The following is a 16582-nucleotide window of genomic DNA, read 5'->3' as shown; positions in this document are numbered from 1 at the left end:
TGTGTAATTTCGCAGGCTATATTTTGTTACTGGATTACATCAAATTTGTTTTCACTTGGATACGGACTCGGTAAGGCATTTTAGGTTCTTTAAAGGGGCAGAATGGTTTTCTTTACGTTATTTGTGACATGCATGCTTAATCATTGCCTTGCAAGGCATCTGGTTATATTTCGTTTTCATGACTAATTGAATTGGACGGTCACTTTCAACTATTGGTCAGTTGATCTCCCCATTGTTTTGTTGATTTCATTACAAGTGAGTTTTTCACGACCACATTTCAAGGTCACAAAGTTCGTAGTATTTTAAGAAAATTGGTCCTTCTGAAGCAAAACCTATCTCCTGGTACTCCTATGGCCTCAATTCTGCTTGAGGAATGTGAATTCCAGTAAAGCACCAAAACATTTTAAAATTTCAATACAACAACAACAACAAGCCTTATCCCACTAAGTGGAGTCGGCTACATGAATCACACGACGCCATCGTGTTCTGTCAACAACCCAATCCTTAGATATGTTGACTAGGAGGTCTCGTTCAATAACCTCATTAAGCATTCTTCTTGGTCTTCCTCTGTTCCTTTTTATGGGACTCCATCTTGTCTGATCCACCTTCTTCATCGGGGCCTCCAATGGTTTTCTCTGCACATGTCCAAACCATCTTAAACGATTTTCAACCTAATAATTTAAAATTACTTAAAGGACAAATTTACATAAATTACTTAAATGCTGTCAATTCACTCCTAATAATTTAAAATTGTTTTCCCAGGCATTTAACACTTATATCTTCCTAGATCTGCAATTTGTTAGAAAATAATTTGCGACTGACCTTGTTCTTTTTAGGATCTAATTTGTAAAAAAATTTTCAGTCGTGCAATTAAGTTCTTTTGAAATCATTTCAAATAACGGATGAGATAAAATCGTTAGTGTGTTTTTGTGTATGAATTTTTCAGCGCTTAAAGTTCCTGGCGTTAAGGAAGCGTTGCGCATTCCAAAAATGCCTGCTGCTGCACCTACCAACGCACCACAATCTCCCTTCTCTTTTTTTCCGACAGCAAAGAAAGATTCCGAAGCAGCCAATGAATCAAACCCGTCTCCAGTTGAACAATCGAAACTTCCAGGTCAGAAGATATCTTCTTCATCTATTCTTAGTCAGAGGATCAGAAGCTTAGAGAAACAAGTGAAAGGAAGAAAGAAGAACAAGAAGCACTGAACAAGGCTCTCACCTTCTTGGACCATGCCATCTGAATGTGGCTATGATTTGATTTGTTACTGCTTATTATCCTCTGAAGCAGGAGCTAGGAGTTTGTCACATATTAGTTGGATTAAGAGAGGCTAGGCAATAAATCTTATTAATTTATAATTATTTGCGGTGGCCTGAGGGAAATTTTTGTTGTACTGTATACTAAAGATGAAAGTTTTGGCTTCTAGATTTTTTTTTTTTTGGTGAATAGGTTGCAATTAAAGGGGCAACCTTCACGGTTCACATACATATTTTTGCCAAGTCATCAGTGTCAAATGTTCCTGGGAATTGGGGAACGCCCAGGTATTACTTGGGACAACTTTCTGTAATGGATAAACAAAACTCAATTTGTTCAATGTCCTACGAAATGTGGTGATGAGTTACAAGGGTAAGAATTATTGTTACTTTCAAATTCCTGTCAGGTTTTCCATCCGAGGACCTTATCCTTACCCTTGAACCAGTTAAATGTGAGTCCTAGATGAGATACAGGAGAAAATATGAGCGTTTTCTTTGCTGACGCCCCATATACATTTAAAAAGTGTTTGGGTAAAATTAAAATCATGATTTTAAAAGTGTTTTTACAGTATATGAGGTAAATGTACGAAGGAATTTGTCTCGATTTGTGAAAAAATGTTATTGAAAAATGTTTATTAGGCTTCCCAAACACCTCCTTAGGCTTTGTTTGGAATGGTGTTGGGCCACCCCAAACGTGTTATCAAAAGATAAAAGCTACATTAGTCAAATTTTTCTTGTTTGGATCAGCAGTAGCTCAGAAGTTATTTTGCTTCGTAACCTGTGCTAGGGCTGAAGCTGCGTTAGGTGCGTTGGTTTGCGCTGTGTTGCATGACTAATTTCCAGATTTGTCCTCTTTTCTTTTCTCTGAATGAAGCCTCTCCCCTCTCTTGTCGTACTATGTAAATGTGGGCTGTGTTTAAAGGTTTTTTGTTTTTTAGGTGGTTGTGTTCGAAGGTTTTTTTAATGAGACTTTTTAATTAGATTTTCTGTTACTTTTAATCTTTTAATTATTTGTTGTTATTTGTAATTTTTATATTTTTATTTATTAAATATATATAATTATTTGTTTTTAAATATTTACAAGTTGTATATATTTGATATGTCACATTCGCTCTTCAATATAAGATCTTAATAGATTAATTTGAACATATTAAAAAAGTTAAATAAATTACTTAATTCTATTATATATTTTATGATCTCTCTAAAATATTTTTGTATGTCATTAAATTATATATTAGTTTATCAGTCAAATAAATTAATTAAATTAAATACTTTACAATAATTTATTTAATTTATTTAATATTTTTAAATTAGTTAATTGAGTATTATATAAAAACTTGTGTCTTTTTCAGTCATTTTATATTTAAACTTATTTTTTTATAATGCATTCACACAAGTTTTAATTTTTCAAACTGATTTTTCTAGAAATGTCAATCTAAACGTAAATCATATTGTACTAACTGATTTTTATAAAAGTTAGATGAAATGAAAATCAGCTTTGTTTCCACTAATCCAAACATATCTTAGTTGGAAAAATCCTTGCACTAATGTAGAAAGATCAGCACAGAAGAATTTCTATAAGGATGCTGTTGGCATTTCTCACCCTCTGAGCTGGACTATTTCTTCCTCCTAAGAGTCCCAACAGAATTATTTCATTTGAGAAACTACTTATTTATTTATTTTCATTTGAGAATTTCATGTTTTGACCACTACAGCCTGCTCGCATCACACAGTTTTGTTTTGGTGTCTGAGTTCAATGGCCCAACACTGACACGCAACTTCTGTGGTTTCAAATTTGAATACAGCACGCTGTATGAGTTCTGACTTCTGCGAGTGTTCTTTAGGCTCCCATTAGTCGGCCAAGTTAAAGGTTTGACTTAATACCCAAAAAACAAAAAGGATCGTTTTCTTTATTCAAAGATGCCAAGATGACTTCTTTTTTGTGTTTAAAATTGAGAGTTTTTGTCTTTTATTTAAGAAATCAAAATCCTCATATGCATGGATAAGATTATTTTTCCCTCAACATATGAATAAGCAGCAGAGCAGATAGGGAAGCAACATATATAAAAATTGGCCGTCGTTTTTGAATTTGCAAGAAATGTGGAACTTTACAAGGAAGCCAAAGTTTGGGATTAACACGCAATGCCCAAGCTGTTATTAATATAGGTATAGGAGGTGGATGACTAATTAGTAACGATTATAAACAATTTGCAAAGATTACAAATATTAATTAAATTAGTTATTTATAAAAAAACATGTGTTGATTTCTAAATTACTTTCTTTAATCATTTGTATTGGAATTATCTCTTATAAAAATGTTCTTACCATGTACATTCAACAAGGATAATTATCAATGAAAATTGGGTTTAGCGGAGAAGATAGTTTCTAACAACGTGCATGAATCAAGATTCTAATTTTTGTTGAGTTGCTCACTTGAGTGCCCGACAATTAAGTTTGAATTCTTATTAAAAAAGATATCCATGTTTAATACTTGACAATGTTTAAAACAGTATTGCAACGAGAATGAAGAAAGTATTCAACTTTGATGTCATTTTCCAAGGTATATGCTTGAGTATGAGTTCCTCGTTAACCTGATCCATGCATCTGGTGTTAATGGATGTTCCATCAGAAAATCTTAGCTTCCGATCCTCTAATCTAATTAATATTTTTTTTAATTGTCATCTTTTCCCAAAAGCAGAGAGTGATCATTTTGGGAAAACCATTTTGGAGAAACCTAACCCAGTTGAAATTCGAAATTTGATTCTGAGCTGGTATGGTTTCTTGTCAACCTTTACAATCATCATTTTTCTTTTCAACAATTAATAAATATGTTAAGAGAAATGACAGTTTCTGATTTTGTCATATCAGGATTATGAAGGTCCTCGTCTTGAATTGCTTCACCACTTGTGTTTGAATTTTATCCTCTTACTCCTACGGCTCTAAATATAAGACCCTTATACTAGTGTGTATAAGAGTCTTACATTTAGGACCGGAGGAATATTTTTTATCCAAACAAATATATGGTTTTTATTATTGCTCACTGTTCAAATTTAAATATTGACAGATCCTAAACAGAGAAAATTCGAATTTCCTCGTGAATTATTCGATATTTAAAGGAGACTGAGTTGATTTTCTTGCAACTAACTAGTAAATAGTTTATTTTTTCCTGTGCAGATATCTCAAAATTATTTAGAATTTGAGCTTAATTTTTGTCTGGTAAAAAATGTTTAAAATTAAAGTCCTCCAAATAAGGATTTTTTCAGAATTTAAACTTAAAACTATTTAGTTTTTTTTTACCTTTCAATTTATTGGCTGCGTATAACTTTTCCACTCCACGAGCACTAGTTTACTTTGCACAATGATTCTATGCTTAAGAAACTAAAAATAAAATGAATCTTATATTTTACGCTATGTGTTAGATCTACAACTAGCTTAGATAAGTAACTGACTAACTAAAACACTTACTTACCAAGATTTTTTTCCTTTAAAAAAAGGGGGATCTGTCAAGTTAATCACTCCATTTCTTTTTATACGCATGACTCAATTTTAAAATGTATAATGTCCCTTTTTAACAGTATCATCTATATTTCCCTTGTTTTTGTTACATAGAAAGTATTCGGATTCGAATCTTTACCCATGTCATCCTATTTTTATTTCTTAGGCTAGCCCCATGTGATATTATAAATATTTCTTAATTCTTGGAGGAAAAACGACCACCGTTTTCATTTGACGCAGATATATTAAAGTTTTTGAAAACACCGTTGCATGATACAGAAATAATTAATTTTTCTTTCAAAACTAGAGTATTCTAAAAAATATTTTTTGGTTATAAATAAGAGTATTTCCAAGTCACTTTGAACTTAAGTCTAATCTCTATATTTTTAATTGCAAGTTTATATTAATATCATCAATAATCTAAATACATATGATGTGTATAGTACGCTGGCAAAAAAAAAAATGATGTGTATTGTATAAAACTCAACGTTAATCTCTTCACATTTAAACCGAAGCTTCTAGGAAAATAAATTATTAATCACTTTCTATTCTAGCTGTGCCAGTTACTTAATATACATATTTATTTATACAAATAAAATAATAATTTGATGAGCTGTTAGATTATACAGTTTTGTTCTATTGTTATTGTTGTTCGTTGAAATTTGCAATTAATTAATGTCGGTTAGAAACATGCTTAAGATTAAGCTAATGTACTCCATCTGTTTTATATAATATAAGTGTTTTAAGAAGAAAACTCTTGTTTCATTTTTTTTTTTATACCTTTTCAGAAGTTCAAAGCAGTATTTATTACTAGCATTTTTCCTATTGGCCCTTTTCCTAAACGATAAATGCGAAAATGTCTTAAGTCATTTAATTGAGAAAAATGTTGACAATGTGATCAGTATTTTAGCAAATGTACTACCGTCAATCCTTAATATAAGAACTAGTTGACTAATTTGAGTAGATTAAAAAAATTAATTAAGTTAGTTATTTATAATAAATAGGTTTTGTTTTTTTCCAAAATATCTTTACTAATTAAATATATATTGGTTAGAACCACTATTATTATAAGGATTACCTTAAAAAAAAAAAGAGAAATAAAGTATATTGAAATCTTATATTTAGGACTAAAATAAAAGTCGAACGAGCTCTTATATTAAAGATCGGAAGTAGTATTAATTACATTTCATAATCTATGTGTTAAAACGTTAAAAAGTTAGTATAGTTTTTTAATTGAGGGAGTATTTCTTTCAATAATGAATTGAATGTAAACCTGCGTTTGTGATTTTTATTACTGACGTTTTGTTTTCCCAGCTGACTCTCTGATGCATTAGTCCCATAGGCAATGAATTCTCTTTAGTCCCATATCTAATGATGACCCTCTTGATTCAATTCTAAAACATGTTTTATTACGAAATAGTCTAATAGCCTCTCCAACTGTAAATATATAAGCTAGTTAAACGATCTTGCTATTAAATATAAAATCTTAATTTACTTTACTTTCAAAAATTTATAATTTTTTTAAACCGACCATACTAATTACATATTTTGAAGGGTGTTTTATCTATAGGAATAGTAATCCAAGAGAGTTCTTTCTTTAAAAAAAATCAATGCAAAATTTATTACAAATATTAGTTTAACTAATTTTTTAATATCTACAAATTAATTATCTAACTTTTGCATTGGGATAGGGGAGGGCATTTATTTTTCCGCTCTTTTCATGTTTTTGGTAAGAGGTAGCGGTGTTGAGTATGACAACAATTTGATGTAAAAAATATATTTAAAAAATTAGCTTAAAGAATATGAAATATACGTAGTAATTACATTCAAAAGACAAAAATATGATGAAAGGGAACCCATTTTACAAGTACCTATATATATTCTTTCAAATTTTAATTTAGTACCTGTACAGTTTTTTAATTAAATTCTTTAATTTTGTAGTATATTGACACTATTAGCTCTTGTATAGGAGCTAAAAGTATTGTTAATGAATCAAAGTTGCTGCGATTGATGGTGCTAACAGAACAAATTTAAAAGATTTAATCAAGAGATAAAAAGGTATAAGTATCAAATTAATAATTGAAGAAAATATATGTACCTATAAAAAGATTTTCTTTGTAATCAAACTATAAACACCCTCAATCCCCCCGTCTCTCCTAAAAGCTAGTGCTTTTAATTTATCAAATTACGAGCCATACGATGTAATTTTGTTCCCAAAAAAATTATCATTCTTCACCCAAATAAACTTAGTCATGTATAACTTTGTATAAGCACATGGCAATATTTTAAAAATTGAAAATATACCTTTTCTCGCATCAGTTTTTATCGTGAGAGCGTATTCTATAAAGAAATAAATGATCCTTGTCATGGGTATTGATTATATTTATTTAATGAAGTCTGAAGCAATTTTTTTATACATATATAACTTTCTCTAGTTGAATATATATATGTATATGTAATGCACAGTTTTAAATATGAGTGAATATTTTTTCCATATTTGAACAATTAAAGTTTCATTGATCATGGTGAGGTAAATAATTAGACATGACAATAAAGAAGGGAGGAAGTATGTCACAAAGAAACGAAAGAAACAGTAATCAAGTTTCACACGCAAGAAACGGAAAAGGTTACCTCCTCCAGAACTAGTTATAATACAAATAGAACTGTCTTCTTTTTTTCTTCTTCTGAACTGAGAGCTGTCTACTTCAAATACCAAACCAAAAAAAATCGAAATATTTTTTATTGACGTTTTTGTTTTCCCAATTGACTGTGATGGATTAGTTCCATAGGTAATGATTTCTCTTTTGGCCAGTCCAATATCTAACAATGACCCTCTTCATTCAATTCTAAAACTATACGAAATTACTAAAACATGTTTTATTACAAAATAGTCTAATAGCTTTTGAATAGTTTGTTTTGCTCTTAAATATTAAATCTTAATTCATTTTATTTCTCAAATTTACACAATTTTTTTAAACCATCCATACCTATCATATATATTAAAGGGAGTTTTATCTATAGGATAATAATCAAAGAGAGTACTTTTTAAAAAAAAAATCATCACACATTTATTATAAATAATTAATTTAATTAATATTTTAATGTCCATAAATTAATTATATAGCTTTACATTAGCATGGGAGAGCGTATTTATTTTTCAGTTTTTTTCATGTTCTTGGTAAGGGGCAGCGCCAGCAGCGCTGAGCATGACAACAATCTGATAACATACATTTGGTATCGGAGGGAGTAAAAAGTCCTAATTATAAGACCTCATTTGTGTACTATAAAAGAAGTTTTATAATTAGAATCGAAGGTAATATTTAAAAATTTAGGTTCAAGAATCTAAAAAATAGGTAGTAATCACATTCAAAAGACAAAACTATGGTTAACGGGAACCCATTTTATAAGAACGTCTATATATATGTGTGTGTGTTCTTTTAAATTTTAATTTAGTACCTCTACCTTTGTTAATTAAATTCTTTAATTTTGTAGTATTGACACCATTAGCTCTTATATAGGAGTTAACAGTACTATTAACAGATCAAAGTTACCGTGGTTGATGGTGCTAACTAAGCAAATTTAAAAGATTTAATGAAGAGATAAAAAGATATACGTATCAAATTAATAATTACGGAAAAATATGGGTACCTATAAAATAATTTTCTTTGTAATCAAACTATATATTACTGTAATTCTTATAACTATGGAACTTTTAGTTTATCAAATTACGAGCAATATATACGATGCAATTTTCTTCGAAATTTTTTTTTATTAAACTTATTTATGTATAACTTTGCATAAAGCACATGGCAATGTTAAAAATTGAAAAGATAGCTTTTCTCGCATCAGTTTTTATCATGAGGGCACATTTTATGAAGAAATAAATGATCCTTGTCAAGGGTACTGATTATTTTTTTTTAAGACTGTCTTTATTTAGTGAAGTCCGAAGCAATTTTTTTTATCCATATATAACTTTTCTCTAGTTGAATATATATATATATATATATAATACATAGTTTTAAATATGAGTGAATATAATTATTTCTATATTTGGACAATTAAAGTTTTATTGGTCATGGTGAGTTAAATAATTAGACATATTTTACAATAAAGAAGGGAGGAAGTATGTCACAAAGAAACGAAAGAAACAGTAATCAAGTTTCATACGCAAGAAGCGGAGAAAAATTACCTCCTCGAGAATTAGTTATAATACAAACAGAATTGTCTTCCTTTTTTTCTTCTTCTGGACTGAGATTGTCTACTTCAAATACTTAAAAAAAAATCGAAATTTGTAAGATGACAAATTGTCCAATAAAAGCAGCTGGTCATTGAAGAAAATTTAGAGAAGTGGAAACATTTTCGCTTATTAAATTCTGGAGAATTAATTATATGCACAATAGTTCATTTACATTAATTAGCAAGTTTTACTCGCAATAAATGCAGCTCTGAAATGTCAAAATTAAAGGCTTTCAAACATATTTCTTCTTTGATATCATTCATGTATAACTTTGTCTAAGCACATGGCAATATTTTAAAAATTGAAAATATACCTTTTTCGCATCATTTTTTTATCATGAGGGCGTATTCTATAAAGAAATAAATGATCCCCATTATAAGTCATGAGTATTGGTTATATTTTTTTTGTTAAGATCGTGTTTATTTAATAAAGTCTGAAGCAATTTTTTTTATCCATATATAACTTTTATCTAGTTGAATATATAATACATAGTTTTAAATATGGGTGAATATAATTTTTTTCCTATGGCGAGGTAAATAATTAGACGTATTTTTATATAATAAAATAACTAGACGTATATTTTACAATAAAGAAAGGAGGAAGTAAGTCACAAAGAAACGAAAGAAACAGTAATCAAGTTTCATACTCAAGAAACTGAGAAAGATTACCTCCTCGAGAATTTGTTATAGTGCAATCAGAATTATCTGCTTCTTTTTTTTTGGACTGAGAACTGTCTACTTTAAATACCCAAAAAAATCGAAATTTGTAAAATGAAGTTATGAATTGTCCAATAAAGGCAACTGGTCATTGAAGAAAATTTAGAGTAACTGGAGACATTTTCGATCATTAAATTAGCAAGTTATGCTCGCAATAAATGCAGCTCTGAAATGTCAACATTAAAGGCTTTCAAACAAATTTCTTGTTTGATATCATCACCACTACGAAAACTCTCGGAATAGAAAGTCTTCTAAATCTCTGTGCCTCTATCTTTTTAATTTGGAATGGTCTTCTCAATCTCACTATAAAAGCCTTCGATACCACCACTTTTAACTTATCATCTCAAACCAACTTACCAAAACATGGCCTCTATCTCATCATCGTCTCTTTCCTTTTTGTCCTCCATTCATGCCTCTTCTTCTACTTCTTCCTTGTCTCCATTCTCTCAGCCACGATCCTCCAGAAATGCCAAACCAAAACGTTATCATGTTTCCAAATTCTCATGCAAAGCCATGCATAGTGACTCTGAAAACCCTAAAAACATCTCCCAAGAAGATCAACAACTATTTCATGTTCTAGCTAATCGGAGAAATGTTGTCCTTGGCGCCATTGGAGGGCTTTACGGTGCTGCCGCCGCCAACCCTTTTGCCTTCGCTGCTCCGGTGTCCCCACCGGACCTAACCACCTGTGGCCCTCCGGATCTACCATCTGGCGTTGAACCAACCAATTGTTGCCCGCCAGTTTCCTCAAAAATCATAGACTTCAAGTTTCCACCCTCTAAACCCCTTAGGGTTAGATCGGCGGCTCACTTGGTCACCGCCGACCAATTAGCAAAGTACAAGAAAGCCATTGAGCTCATGAAAGCTTTACCTTCCGATGACCCACGTAGCTTCACACAACAAGCTAACGTTCACTGCGCATACTGCGACGGTGCGTATCACCAAGCAGGGTTCCCTGACCTCGATCTCCAAGTCCATAATTCTTGGCTTTTCTTTCCCTTTCATCGTTGGTACCTTTATTTCCACGAGAGAATCTTAGGGAACCTGATCGGAGATCCCAGTTTTTCGTTGCCGTTCTGGAATTGGGATTCTCCCCCCGGAATGCAGATTCCGGCGATTTACACAGATTCTGCGTCATCTCTGTATGATGCTCTTCGTAGTGCGAAACACCAACCTCCGGCAATCACGGACCTTGACTTTAACATCGACGACGACAGTTCCACGTCTCAGAACAGTAACAACGGTCGTAGCGTCATCTCCAGTAATCTCACCATCATGTATAGGCAAATGATCTCCAACGCTAAAACTCCAACGTAAGTTTTCTCACTTATGTACGTAAAATTTAATTTAATTTTTCAAACGTTTCAAAATATATGCGTCGATCTCACCTAGTTGACTTAGTCCAATTTATTTACTTTTTAAATAAAAATACTTCAATCATGCTAAATATATTTTTTACATTTAACAAAAGTGTTAAATAGAGGATATTTTGAAATCAAGTAGTCAACTCAAATGAACGAAACTGGTATACCCCATTTGGTTTGGGGTTCTCGCTACTCTCCTGAAGGTTTAGCCTTTAGTATCATGGCCTTGCCAGGAATCCCAAGGTCTTATTATATTAGGTGAAATTGTTGGGGACGACCTAGTATAAGTATAATTCGTCAATTTTTATCTCATTCATACCCCATAAAAAATAAGCTTAATCCATCCAGCAGTCATGTAATGTGTTGGGTAAAGTTGATCATAAATAAACTTTAAGTAATTTAAATTTTGGAAAACCTTTTTCAATGATAACAATGCATGTGTTATTAATATAATCTTTTGGTTAAAAGTATGCATTTGTTTCTTTAATTTTACGAAGTTTTGACTAGGTCTTTTAACTTTAGAAAATACAGCTTTGGTCATTTAACTCTAAAATCGCTTAAATGTATTAATGTATTATATACTAACTCTTCTCTTAATACATTTAATTATACAAATAGCGGTGAAATAGAGATAATCAATATTGCCCTCTTATTGGAATAATAAATCAGTCCATATAAGAAAAAATCACCACTGTGCCCACTAATTGAATAAATAATATTCTAAAAAGTATGGTGGGTCACTGTATCGAAGGCTTGAAATGAATACTTTAAAAATTAAAGTTTTCTGTCACAAAAAAAAATTACAGTTTTCTTCTAAATACGTGCGCCCACTCCTGCATCCAATGGTTTTGATTTTCAACGCCCGTGTTTGGTATATATGAAAGGTCTCTCTTGTCTTTCCCATATACTATATTTTTCATATTTCTCATGCTTATCTTTATTTTAATACACAGACTATTCTTCGGAAGTGCCTACCGAGCCGGAGATGAGCCGGACCCCGGCGCAGGCTCTATCGAGAACATCCCTCACGGTCCGGTCCACTTATGGACCGGCGACAACACCCAGCCTAACTACGAAGACATGGGAACCTTTTACTCAGCTGGCAGAGACCCCATTTTCTTCGGCCATCATTCCAACGTCGACAGAATGTGGAGCATATGGAAAACCCTAGGAGGCAAGAGAAGAGACATCTCCGACCCAGACTGGTTGAACTCCGGCTTCCTCTTCTACGACGAGAACAAGAACCTCGTACGCGTCAAAGTCAAAGATTGCCTCGACGCAAGAAAACTGGGGTACGTCTATCAAGACGTCGAACTTCCATGGCTGAAATCAAAGCCCACACCTCGTCGCAGGTCTTCGAAAGCTCAAAAGGTAGCCCTGGTTCCTCAACTTTTTGGTGTTGGAGCTGCACAAGCTGCTGAGACTTCTTCAAAATCTGTCAAGTTCCCTGTAGTTCTGGAGTCTACAGTGAGCACAGATGTGAAGAGGCCGAAGAAGGGAAGGAGCAAGAAGGAGAAGGAAGAGAAGGAGGAGGTGTTGGTGATTGAAGGGATTGAGTTTGAGAGAAACGAAGCAGTGAAGTTTGATGTGTTCGTTAATGACGAAGATGATAAGGTTATAAGGCCAGATAACTCAGAGTTCGCAGGAAGTTTTGTGAGCGTGCCTCACACGCACAAGCACAAGAACAAGAAGATTATTACAAATTTAAGGTTGGGGTTGAGTGATTTATTGGAGGATTTAGAAGCCGAGGACGATGATAGTGTTCGTGTGACTTTGGTTCCGAGGTATGGGAAAGGGCGAGTCACAATCAGAGGCATCAAGATCGAACTTATTGCAGACTAAGATTTCTCAGAAGTTAATTTGGTGATCTTCCATGGTGGCTTCGAGTGATTTTCTTCATTAGTTGTTTATTTTGGCTACCTTATTTTTTTGCAGCTAAAATCATTAAACTTCAAGATGTATAATTTGTCATGTTCACGCAAGATGAGACGTGATATCTTTATGATAGGGTCACGAGGGGAAGGGGATGAGCGAATAGGAGCACAGCCTTGTCTAACCTTATCCATACTCTGACCAATGTAGAAAGTTTTCTATTCATCTTATCCACATACTATTTTGATCAATACATGGAGAGTTTTTGGCACTTTGAAAAATCATATTGTCATTGAATTATTAAAATCCCACGTGTCCTTTAATATCGATGTTATTTCTAAATCTTATTTTCTTAACTTTAATTTTGCTAAAATAGGATTGTTAAGTATTTGTAACTTTTAAAAATCTTATTTGCTATGAATGTCATCATTTTGTCTTTGATTGCAAAAGAAAAAAATAAAATAAAATCCAATGTGTAGAGGTGAAAATTCCTCATTAAATAAAAGAATAAGAGAGAAGAAAATCAGTTGGGAGGCAAGAGGGATTATGACATTATATTTAGGATCAAACGCAGAATTATAAAATCAACCTCATATTTAGAACCGGATAAACTATTTTCTTTATAATTTATTAACCCTACCAATTGAAACCAATTTATTTATATCATTCTAATCTTATCAATCTCACCAAGGAACAGATTGGAAAAAAGCTGGGACAGGAGAAGAAAAAAAACTCCATGATGAGTAGCCCTATCATAGAAATTAGAATGCGCGATTACCACTAGCACCATTATTGCAAGATAGTGAACAATAGTACATTATACATAGTTTACAAATATATGAAAGAAAATTCAAAATTATCTATTACTCTTCAGCTTACATACAATGATAAACGAGTTATCCCCATCCAAACATGCAAAGATAAGTTCTTAATGAGACTTTAATTCACAAAGATCATACACGTAAGTATCTATCAATTATTACTAAACGAATTATTTTAAAATTACTTTAAAACTACTCTAAATCTACTTTCTTTTCTTAAAGGCTATCATCTAAAAATCAATTCCTCTTTTGAATCCCTATATATCTCTTAGGCGTGTTTAGCTTAATTAATTTATTAGAATAGTTAATTACATATTAAACTCTAATTCAATTCCCTGAAATTCCCAAATTTTTATACTTGATTATTCTAATCTAACTCAATATTACTTGAGTAGCAGTGGAGATCATCAAGAAATTTCTGATTAAAATGTAATATTGTTAGTCGATGATAGAAATCACCTTGAGATGGTAGGAATTTAATGTTAACATGTGCAAGTCGTGAATATATAAAAACAAAGTTTGAAAGGATGGATTGTTTTTTCTTTGTTTGGCTTTTCAGTTGGAATACGGAACGACAGCTACGTACTTCGCATGTGATACAGAAAAGGAGGAAGAGTCTCACCCAAAAAAAAAGAAGGAAGAAGACAAGACAAGAAAGACGAGAAGCAAGAAGACAAGAGAACTGAATGATACAAACTACAAAGAATATTAGCAATAGCCATACGCAACGATGAGAGGCACACATCAAAACGGAAGAGAGAGAAAAACATATGAGAATGGCTCTGACAATGATGTGGAATGATGTGGTTTTCCCCCCTCTTATAACTAGGTTATTATTTTGATAAATAAAATCTAAATCCATTTATTTTATAAGTCATCCAAATATTAAATACCGATTAGACATATGTAAATAACCCCATGTATAATTATTCTAAATTTTATAATTATATTTATTTACCTACTGTAATGCTGCTACTTGATTCACTTCTAAATAATATGCTTAAAAACAGTTATTCTAATGAGATATTTTATCTGATATTCCTTTACAATTTTTTAATATATATAATTAATTTAAAATATGATTTTTTCATAAATCATTATATACCCCTAATTACATACTTAAGGTATGAGAGTCTACTGTTTATGTCTAACCGCCAATAATATGAGTTACTGCGTATATGAGAGAGTTAAGCTATACCCACAAACTACTTGTTCTACCAAATGTCTTGGTCCTTTAATTTCATTGATCGAATTCCTATGAATATGTTTTTGAAAAAATAATCTATGAGGCAATGATAGCATATAATGGACACTATTGTTTTGTTCTTTAATTCTTTAATTTGTTTTCTTTTATAAGTTATACTGTTTTCCCACGTATTGTGGGTCTCTAACTAGCTAGTTATAGTTTTACCAAATCTAAGATGAAGTTCATTTATTAAGACATTATCCTCATTCATAAGTTTTCAGAAATATATAAGACTCATTTTAATAATAACCTAAAATTATATGTATCATGAATTTAAATGAAAATGGTTAACGAAATGTTTATGTGCATATATAATTGTAATATATATTACTTGTTATATTATATAGGACTTATATATAGCACAACACAAATTAGGTGATTGCAAATGCTTGTGGTTGTAACTTTTTCAGAAGTTTTGGTCAAAAGAGAAAACTTTTTTAGAAGCAATGCGCTCATCCCATTATTCTATTTTTTTAATGAAAGACGCCGGAAACAAAACTATAAAACCGTTGGATATGCGCGGAGTCACATGCAAGTTAGCTAGTGTCTAGTGATGATGTAATTGCGAAGTACTTTCATATAATATAGAACCTCCTATATTTAATATAAAAGTTAGTTAAAAAATAAATTTAATTATGAATATAATATTTCAATTTATTTTTTTTCAACTTTATATATTTTTTAAAATATCTTTATTGATTATAATAAATTCCCACTAAGAGTCTGTTTGCTATGGGAAAATGGAGGGGAGGGAAAAGGAGGAAACATTTTAATGAGTTTGATTTTTAAAAAAAAAAACTGAAAAAGTGGGATTAAAAACTTCTAATTAATTTTTTTTACTCTTTTATCTTACATCTTATTTTTATTAAAATTTTATAACCTCATTTCTCTAATTTTTTAAATCGAGTTCATTAAAATTTTTTTCTCCCCTCTCTTTCCCTTCATTCCGTCATATCAAACATAAGGTAAGGGATAATTTTAATACACATTTATTATAAATAATTAACTTAACTAATCTTTTTAATATCTTCAAATTAAATTAGTTATCTATCTCTCATATCAAGTATAGGATGCAGTGTACATATATGTTGACCAACTATATACATATTATTTCATTGACCAAGCTAATTAAACAACCTTCCATCGTGGCCAAGAAGAAGAAGAAGAATAGTTGTTCATGTGTTTAGCATACATGTTATATATAATAACAAAACATGTTTTCTCGTATATTTCACAGAGCGTGAGATAAATTGTTATCGAAATTGCGTTATTTCATATATATTTTCTTTCGTTATTCTTTTCCTTCTCGATATAAATTGTTTGGGTATAATATCTATATCCCTCTCTCCTTCTCTCTCCACATATATATAGCTAAAAAGGGAACATATATTTAAATAAAGAAGTATATGCCAGAACATGTTATGCAAAGGTATATGGCAGAACCAAGAAATTGGAAGGAGAAAAGCCCAATTAGGCATTAGGTTACATCAGGGTTTCTATATCGCTTTACAAATATTAATATGCTAGGATTTCTAATAACATGTTTTATTTAAAATATCAATTTTTTTTAACATAGTATT

At 31.3% G+C, this 16582-nt stretch overlaps 1 protein-coding gene and 1 long non-coding RNA gene across 2 annotated transcripts; both read left to right on the top strand.

The window, feature by feature from the left end:
• The first annotated feature begins 4 nt into the window (after nucleotides 1-4).
• Nucleotides 5-1497, top strand: LOC114744776 (uncharacterized). The gene is made up of 2 exons (XR_003740146.1): nucleotides 5-70; nucleotides 947-1497. It is a non-coding gene; the product is annotated as an uncharacterized LOC114744776 (long non-coding RNA).
• Nucleotides 1498-10018: 8521 nt separating this feature from the next.
• On the top strand, nucleotides 10019-12905 carry LOC114744762 (polyphenol oxidase, chloroplastic-like). The gene is made up of 2 exons (XM_028932925.1): nucleotides 10019-11012; nucleotides 12017-12905. The coding sequence occupies exons 1-2, from the start codon at nucleotides 10063-10065 to the stop codon at nucleotides 12903-12905; spliced, it is 1839 nt and encodes a 612-aa protein (XP_028788758.1). The 5' UTR covers nucleotides 10019-10062.
• The last annotated feature ends 3677 nt before the right edge of the window (nucleotides 12906-16582 follow it).

This window comes from Neltuma alba, unplaced genomic scaffold, assembly GCF_004799145.2.
Source record: "Neltuma alba isolate B1F8T4 unplaced genomic scaffold, ASM479914v2 tig00004443_pilon, whole genome shotgun sequence".
NCBI classification, from domain to species: Eukaryota; Viridiplantae; Streptophyta; class Magnoliopsida; order Fabales; family Fabaceae; genus Neltuma; species Neltuma alba.
This window is presented reverse-complemented; position numbering and strand designations above follow the sequence as displayed.

Coding starts and splice junctions, on each gene's coding strand:
- LOC114744762 (XM_028932925.1), top strand. CDS start 10,063: ATGGCCTCTATCTCATCATCGTCTCTTTCCTTTTTGTCCTCCATTCAT. Junction 11,013..12,016: donor TCCAACGCTAAAACTCCAAC/GTAAGTTTTCTC, acceptor TTTAATACACAG/ACTATTCTTCGGAAGTGCCT.